A 9,488-nucleotide genomic window follows, 5' to 3' on the forward strand; every position below is an offset into this window, starting at 1 on the left:
GTGTGATTGCAGGGGCCAACATGTTGGAATTGATATTGATGCTCTGAAGATGCGTGTTGAATCTAACCCAAGGCAACACACTTGTGAAATGGCCCTGAAATTACATGTCTCTCACAAAACAATACGTAAACATCAAAGGAATATGAGAAAACTCCATAAAGAAGGAGCTTGGGTGCCTCACAAACTCTCCAATGACCATTGTTTCCAATGTGTGAATGTTGCCTCATCTCTTCTGGCACGTAAACCATTTTTGAAGAGAATTGTCACAGGTGATAAAAAATGGATTCTCTAAGCGAATATTAAACGCTAAAAACAATGGCTCAGTCCTAGACAAAACCACTTCGACCCAAAAACCTGTACTCCATCTGCAGAAAGTGAAGCTTTGCATTTGGTTTTGGTGGGACATCAAAGGAGTAATTCATTTCAAACTCCTCAATCCATGCATACTATCCATCTGGACTATCAATGCAGAGATATATAGTCAGCAACTGGAATATTTAAATCAAGCCCTTCACTCATCAATTAGAAAGGTGTTCTCCATGACAATGCACATCCATATGTGGCATGTTTGATGCAACACAAGATTATGGAGTTGGGTTAGGAAGTTCTCCTCCACCCACCATATTCTACAGATATGGCACCATCAGATTACCATCTTTTTCGTTCACTGCAACACCATCTTAATGGGAAAAGGTATGTAAATGTGGAAGGTGTTAAAGAGGACATTTATATGTTTTTTACTTCATAGCCAGGTGATTTCTTTAATCAGGGCATTAACAACCCAATTGTAAGATGGAAAAGCATCATCCATAAGAATAGACTATTTCATTTAATAAATATTTTGATATATAAGTTGTTTGGGTTTTTTCCATCTAAAAAAAAACAACATTAATTTCTTGATGACCTAATATTAGGTATTTTATTTATTTCTGTTGTAGGCCTATTTCTGGGAACTGTGATTGCATTATGTGGGAACAAAAATAATGTTCCAATGGTTTCTTTTGTTAAGTATTTTTTTATTATTCAGTAAACAGAAGAATGAAAAACCCAGTCCATTTAATCATAATGAAATTGTTTTATTTCACTACAAATTCTACAAGTTAGCTTAAATAATGTTCACTAATAATCCCATGTTCATAGTAGACACTGAAAATTCATCATCTAGCTATACTATTTTTATATCTAAGAATATTTCAATTTTTGCCCAATAATAACTTCTTGTAACCTAATTCCATGCTACAAAGATCTTAATCACTTCAATACTTTGAAAGTAATCATATACAGAAGCATTAACTTACTTTTTGGTTATGACAAATGAACTTATGCTGTATGTATATGGATTACTAGTGTCTTTCACACATACATATTTCGATCTGTATATGTAGTTTTAACAGTAGAACATTGACCAAGGAATATAGTTACCTAATATTCAGGGTCATTCTCCTATAATACCACATACACTTTCTTGTGGAACAGATTGCTGTCAAGTAGGATACATTATGATAAAGGCAGGCTGCAGTCTTTTCTACTGACAGGTTAGATGATACCAGAAACACACACATCCTCCTTTGTTCTTCTATGGGAATGACCATCTTTGATTTGGATGATATATATGTATTATTATACTATCTCAGTTTGGGACAGACTCTCAGAGAGAGAGAAAGATCTGTAACAAGATCAACCACTACACTAAGGCTCTCCAATAAAATGTTGTCCAGTGGACTTGTGGCTGTGATTATGTTTTCTAGTGATAAAGACCGATTTTCATTTTGTTTACTATGTTGTCTTTTTCTCAATTAAATTCAAAGGCAATTTACTCTGCAGTACACTTCCTGAATGAATCTCCTGTTACCTGTGTGATCTATCTGAAAGGTGTGTTTAGGATTACCACACTCATTTATATGAGTAATATTTTAATGTTTAATAAGAACTTAAGCTAAGGTGAATGATTAGTTATTCCATACAGTGTTAAAAAATACCAACAAGTAGATCACTTACTGAGCTAGGCAATGATGATACCTCTTTGAAGACTTCAAAGCAGCATGTATAAGAAGCAGGTTAAATACATCCCGCTAGCAAAATATACAAATATGAAAATATCACTACAAAGTGAGTTTTTTATTTGAAATGTGAAAAATTACCAATATGTCAAACAACAAAAATGCAACTTTAAAAAAGTTTTCTAAATTTTATTACAGTAAGCAGTTATCTTTTTAACATCTATTTACACAATGCACTAATTTCATAGATTTTTTTTAGAAAGGACTTTTACTATCTTTGCTTAAAGAGGAAGATGTTAGTTTGAGCAAAGTATTTTTCATTTGAGGCATTATGGGAATTATTGTAATTCATGTATCCTTTTTGGGTCAATAATTGTGACATAAGCAAGTTTCAGTTGCTGGATAAGAGGAGACAATGAAACATCTTTTAATTGTTCATTCACTTCCAGTATACTTGTGGCCATCCTTTTAAAGGGATGAGTGCAAAACTGAGGAAAGTATTACTCATTTAAGGCATTATGGGGAATGTTTTGACTCTTTCACTACAGGCTCAGTCAATTCGACCTAAATCTCAACCTTTAGAGTTTCTATACTATAACTTTTAATATGTTTTGTGTATCTTCACAAAATTTTGCAAATTCTCACTAAGAATTACAAGTCTTTTATAGACAAAAAAATCAGAATTTTTAATGAAGTATTTTCAATAAAACGTTGTCCATGAATATATGAAATCAAAGTGTTGACTGCTCCAAGTGCAAAATGATTTTCATCTTAAGATTAAAAATACTTTTCTTCATCTCAAAATTGTCAAATTTCATTTGAATAATTTGTAAAACCTCCTAAATAAATGACAAACATTTTTTTTTCAGTAAAACTTTTTACTTTATCTATTAGGGTAGAGAAAATAACAGATAAAATATAAAGGTTGGTTAATTTGTCTGACCTGGTAACCACCAGGAAAAAATCTCCCTAAAACATTCTTTTTCTTTCTAGAATGACTTGTTTATTCTAAATAGCTTAAAGCTAGTAATAGTATACATCTGTTTCTACTTAAGTTTTATTGCCCATTGAACCCTTTCTAACTAATAATCCCACCACACATGTTGTAATTCACGCAATGAACATGTAGTCCATATTACCCTATCAAATTATGTATAGCCTGAGTAATAACAATATTATAATGAGTAATTAAAGTTAAATTCTGTATTTCTCAGAGGGGTGGTACATAAATTAGAGAAAAGTGAATACCTAGAAAGCAAATTCTCATACTAGGGTGACATAATGGATTTTTTAAAAAATATTTCCTTATAAAATTAAGAACTGAAAACTTATATTAACTTTTGATTTATTAACTACTTTTTTATGCCAAGTTTATACCATGATAATACAGTAGTTCAATTAAATATTGGATGTAACTCTTAAAAAGTTGTGACATGCACACTCTGACCTGCTCATAGCAAAAGGATTAATACACTTCCTTGCAATTTCATGCATTCATTGAGGCCACTGACTATTTCATAGGTAAGCATTAAATCCTGGAATATTTTATGTCAGTTGTAACATAATCTTTTCCTCTTAATACCAATGTCAACTAAACTGTACATGGGCAAATATTACTGTGTGTGAATTTAAGCTAAATTAAATCAAGAAAACAAATCAACCTGAGCATTACTTCCACCAATTTGAACAATCTCGTATCGTACAGGGTAGAGGATAGAAACTACATCTTCATATCTCTCTTCATCATATGCTAGAAGAGCTTGGATAATTTTACTTCCTACTTTAGCAGTAACTTCAGGGTTGGTCCCCTTACTTTCTCTGCAGAAATAAAATAAATTTTCAAACACTCAATCAAGTTTTGTTTCAAATAAAACATTTTTTTAAAGAAGTAATTATTATGAAACAGAAATTTAAATGTTATAATTTTTCTAAATGAAAATGTATTTCCAATAGGTACTTCCCTCTTCTCACAAGATTAGCTTTACTCGTTTTGTGCTGCCCTCTATATGCATATTTTTTCAGAAATGTATGCCACAAGCCTTCATCCTTCTTCTATTGGAATCCAAAGTTCCCACAAGGCTCATGCATCAATAGGAGAGCACTACTATCACGTGACATATGTTACTCCCTCTCACGCCACTACCGAACAATCACTTCAAAATTTGGTAGAAGATGCAAGCACTGGAAGATTTTGGGGAAGACAGGTGGGAAGTAGGAGTGGAGAAAAATACCCATCAGAAATACATTTTCATTTTAGAATATTTATAACTTCTGATAAGGAATTCTCCCTCCGCTCACAAGATTAGCTCAAATCCCACATTGAAATGGAGGAGGGACTAGTACAAGAGAACCACAGGCTTATCTCCTGGAAGCATCCAGAGGACATCCCCATAATGAGAGGAACAGATCAGATGATCTGAGGAGGGGTACCACACCACATCTGAGCCAGGTATCTCTTCACCAGGAACATCAACATGATCAGGAGGACCAGACATGGTGGAACATTAAAGGGAGCACATTCATGTGCAAGAGGATAGTTTGGCAATGTGATCTTAAACAGAAATCAGAATCACTCAATCCCACAATGGAAAGTGGGCAAGTGAGGATGTGTCCCATTGTGTAGAGTGGCTACGGTGCGATGGACCATACTTGGTAAGTTCAACTACATCCAAAACCTCACTCGCTGGGTACCAACATTCTCGTGAGGGTATGGTGAGGATTATACCATCTTCACCTCAAGTCACAGAGTCAAGAGGGAACCTAACATTCGACTCCGTGGTCAACTACCCCAGCAACTTGAAACTGGTAAGTGGTAAGGACTCCTGCACTCCACTGGAAGAAAAGGAAAAAAGTGTGGTGGAGAGTCCGGAGGGACTGCAACACCCGAGACAGTGCAATGGGTGATCACAAAACCCTATTTTGAAAAGCAGACCACACCAATATATTCAATCTAGGTATGGGAGGGATGGAATGGGCAGCATTCCCCTTCTGCTTTACCCAAGCCATTCATGGGTGGTATGGTCTGGGATAGGTATATTATGATGCAATTATCACAAAGAATTTACACTCTTGTAAAACACCTCATCTCAAGGGTGAGCATACATAGCTATGGAAAATGTATAAGAATCAGCATGGCTTACAGTGTAGATTTGATATCAAGATATCTGCAAATGGTTATAGCCATCTAAGTGGAACCCATTCTGAGTGCAGACAGAACACCTGGTCAGGCACCACTTGCCACAAAGAGGGGTCCAATGTAAAGCTGAAGCAGGGGTCCTTGATAGAAAAAAAAATTATTGAGGGCTTACCTCATGTCACAGCAATGCCGAAGTCTGTAGAAAAGCTAAAAGTAGCAGGCGATACCCTGAGGAAGCAGAAACAGTAATGTAGTATAAGTAGTGGGAGATGAACGCATCAGGAGTTACCCACATGACCAATTGTAGAATCTCTTCGAATGGCCGACAATGACAAGAGGCAAGGAAAAAGGTAAAATGATGGATTTGATGTGAGGAAACGTGAAATAGATCATGCTGGGAAGGAGACAAGGAAGAATAGGCCAACTGGATCAAACCTCAAACTTAATTGGGCAGAGTTGCCGGGAAAAGATCACGGGAAGATTGTCAAGGGATAAAAAGGTGGGAACGAGGACCCTGGAAGGAAGCTGTGCAAGCAATAGAGCAATGGAGGGCATGGACAGAAGTCTATTCAGATCAGGACGAGGGTAGAGATGAGATATAGAGGGATAGGCAGATAGAGGGAAAAGAGGAGTTACCTTATCGAGCTGCAGAGGTCTTTGGAAGGAAAGCCCGATAAATATAAAGGAAAAGGTAGAATGAGTGGTACAAGGTCCTGGTAATATCCAGGGGAAAAATATCCAACCTACAATGCCCGCAGACCAGAAAGAGGAGGAAATATGCCTTCAAAGAGAGGTGAAGTAGGGAAAACATAGACAGAAGATTGAATGGAGGTAAGGTGAGGGCATGAAGGACCACCTAAAATGTCCCAGTCCTAGAACAATGAATGCCTTGGTGGCTGATGGAGATGGAGGGAATGGATCAACAGGGAAAAGACAGGGGGAAGTAAAGACCTTGCAAAAGTGGGAAAAATGGAATGTATGGGATAACACTGCCCAAAACCCCGAAATTTAAAGACTGAAAAACCCCTCTAAAAGAGCCACTAAAAGGTAGAATGAGTAGTACAAGGTCCTGGTAATATTCAGGGGAAAAATATCCAACCTACAATGCCCTCAGACCAAAAAAAGGAGGAAATATGCCTTCAAAGAGACGTGAAACAGGGAAAACATAGACAGAAGATTGAATGGAGGTAAGGTGAGGGCATGACGGATCACATTAATGTCCCAGTCCTGGAACAATGAACGCCTTGGTGGCCGATGGAGAAGGAAGGAATGGATCAGACTGAAAAACCCCTCTAAAAGGGCCATGTGAGAAACTCGGAGATACAGGCAACAGTTGGGTGACAAGCTTTGAAACCCCGAGTCAATGATGCCCAGGAGTGATAAATGCTCCATTTGCATTGATTTATATATGGCCAAAGAAGAAGGGCAAATGGAACAAGCTAAATGTCAAGTTACTCTGCGAGAAAAACTGGAACTCCTTGCCAAACAATGACAAAAGCCAGGCATGAAGACAGAGGAAGGACAGCATGAGATGGAGTGCCAGTGACTGGAGTTGACAGAGCAGGTCAGGATGAAAGGGGAGGGACCACCTACAGTTGGAGAAACTGAGGAAATCAAGGTTGAGCAGGCCAGTAAGGAGCAATCAGAGGGACTGTGCATGGAGTGGCAAGGATGAGGGACACCATCCAATGAAGCAAATAGATGGGAGGGTAAACATAAAGGAACAGATGAGACCAATCCTGGCTAAAAGCATTGAGAGCCAAGGCTCAAGGATGGGAAACCAGGGTAATTTGTGACTGAGAGAAGTAGAACAAGCATCGATATGGGGAGTGCCTGGCTAAAGATAGGATACAGAGACCATGTATGTGACATGCCACCAAAAGAATGTAATGTTTGTGGAACCAAACATAGGGATCTGGACCTGGTGCCACCTTGGTGATTGATACAAGCCACCACGGTAGAATTGTTGGAATTGATCAAACAATAAGCAAGGGTAGACTGATAGGAAGTCCAGGGAGGAGGAGGCATGCTAATGTCCTCCCTAGTTGAGAGGCACATTGATCTGTGTGAAGCCTAATATTGGGGGATGGGGGAAGACTAAATAGGGTCGGGAAGTTCATGTAAGAGGGAAGGTTTAGGGTCATAGGGAACAGGTGTAAGAGACAAAACATCACATACCTGAGAGATAAAGTTGGAAAAGACCAATGATGAACGAGCTGAATCATCAGGTAGTGAATGGGAAGGTGCAGCAAACTCCAGGTGGGGAAACAAATGATCAAACTCATCTACAGTCTGGCCTGGCCCGAAAGGCTCAGGAGTAACTGGGACAAAAGTAGGCGAGAGAGGTTGGCTCATATACTGCTCAATCTCCTGATGAATAAGTAAGGATATATCTCCAACGTGTCGCCTATGCCCGTGGATAAAAATACAGCATCAGAAACTGGCGAAGCACCCTACGTGGTGACTGTAACTTCAGAATTCATAAGCAAGAAACACGAGGAAGTAATGCTTTATTAAAATATTAGGTTGTCAAGAAATTATTGTCACGGCTTTGGAACAATTTCACTAACCACCCCCCAAAAAACGTACAACACATATAATAGTTAAACAAACCATCTAAACGTCACATTAGTGTAGCCTATATAATGTGCAAAGTTTAGTATGCTCTAATCCATTATAGTGATGGCCCACAATGTGACAAATGTTCGACATGTAATATTGTTTGAATACAAGGAGGGAACAATGCCTCTGTAGCCACAAAGAATATCAAAGAGGTTTATGAAAATGTTTTGAATATTCGTAAGTGTCAAATATGGTTCATCAGATTTCGTTCAGGTGATTTTAGCCTAAATAACTGTGATGGCAGGGCCGACATGTTAGAATTGATATTGATGTTATGAAGACATTGTTCAGTTTAACCCAAGGCAACACACTCGTGAAATGGCCTAGAAATTGCATGTCTCTTCTGGCACGTGAACCAATTTTGGATAGAATTGTCACCGGTGATGAAAAATGGATTTTCTATGTGAATATTAAATGCCAAAAACAATGGTTCAGTTCCCAAAACCTGGATTCCATCCACAGAAAGTGATGCTTTGCATTTGGTGGGACATCAAAGGAGTAATCAATTTCGAACTCCTCAATCCACAGTGAACTGTCAATGCAAAGATCCATAGTCAACAGCTGGAACATTTAAATCAAGCCCTTCAACAGAAACGCCCTTCACTCATCAATCAGAAAGGTGTTCTTCTCCACGACAATGCACGTCCACATGTGGCACGTTTGACGCAACACAAGATTATGGAGTTGGGTTGGGAAGTTCTCCCCCACCACCATATTGTCCAGATATGGCACCATCAGATTATTATCTTTTTCATTCGCTGTAACACCAGCTAAATGGAAAAAGCGTATGCAAATGTGGAAGGTGTTAAAGAGGACATTGACATGTTTTTTGCTTCAAAGCCAAATGATTTCTTTAATCAGGGCATTAACAACCTGATTGTAAGATGGAAAAGCATCATCGATAAGAATGGAGACTATTTCATTTAATAAATGTTTTGTTTGATATATAAGTTGTTTTGGTTTTTTCATGTAAAAAAAGCGACAATAATTTCTTGATGATCTAATATTAACTCCACAAGTATGAACTGTTGGAAATAAAGTTATAAAAATAAATTATAAAAAATGAAAAAAAAAATAACCACTTCAAGGTAACTGAGTAATGTAAAAAAGAACATCTGAACTCGACAGAAACAAGAAGAACGAGAAGAGAAATTACAACAGTTGTTAGAGGAAAAAGAAAAGAAGAAAGAACAACAAGAAGAGAAATTACAACAGTTGTTAGAGGAAAAAGAAAAGAAACAAGAAGAACGAGAGGAGAGATTACAGCAGTTGTTGGAGGAAAAAGAAAAGAAACAAGAAGAGAGACAACAGCAGTGATAGTAGTGCTCTCCTATTGGCAGAGAGGTGATGCACAATGATTTGCATGAGAGACATGTTGGAACTTTGGATTCCAACAGAGAGAGGATGAAGGCTTGTGGCATGCATTTCTGAAAAAAGTTTGCATATAGAGAGCAGCACCAAACAAGAAATGCTTATCAGAATTTACCAAATATTTTTAGTTAATAATAAGTAATCAAAAGATAAAAAACTACAGGGACAAAAATACTGTTGCGTCAGCGAGGTCACGTGACTAGTATCACGCCACTTCTTGGACAACAGAACAAATGACGCTGCTGAAGACATGCCACCTGAAGAAGCCACTGTCAAAAAAGAAACTACTACTCAGTTTGTAGAAGGGAAACGGTGAAGCTCTTGATGAGTTACTACCACTGATGTGACTATTATCGATG

The 9,488-nt window shown here is 37.7% G+C and overlaps 1 protein-coding gene across 2 annotated transcripts in view; it reads right to left on the reverse strand.

Moving 5' to 3' along the window:
* LOC106469865 (tetratricopeptide repeat protein 38-like) overlaps positions 1-9,488 on the reverse strand; it is a 34,661-nt gene that overhangs the window by 1,668 nt on the left and 23,505 nt on the right. Inside the window, exons 11-12 of one of the 2 annotated variants that reach the window (XR_002612928.1) lie at positions 3,673-3,818; positions 1,999-2,072 (exon numbers count right to left, since the gene is read on the reverse strand). Coding sequence is in view for 1 of the 2 variants with exons in the window: in XM_013930378.2 (XP_013785832.1) it covers positions 1,999-2,072; positions 3,662-3,818 (231 nt within the window). In the remaining variant the exon portion in view is untranslated. Of the gene's footprint in view, positions 1-1,998; positions 2,073-3,661; positions 3,819-9,488 lie in introns of both variants that reach the window. The other variant, XM_013930378.2, reaches the window with a different exon arrangement.

The sequence above is a fragment of the Limulus polyphemus genome, unplaced genomic scaffold (genome assembly GCF_000517525.1).
Source record: "Limulus polyphemus unplaced genomic scaffold, Limulus_polyphemus-2.1.2 Scaffold3693, whole genome shotgun sequence".
Lineage (NCBI taxonomy): Eukaryota > Metazoa > Arthropoda > Merostomata > Xiphosura > Limulidae > Limulus > Limulus polyphemus.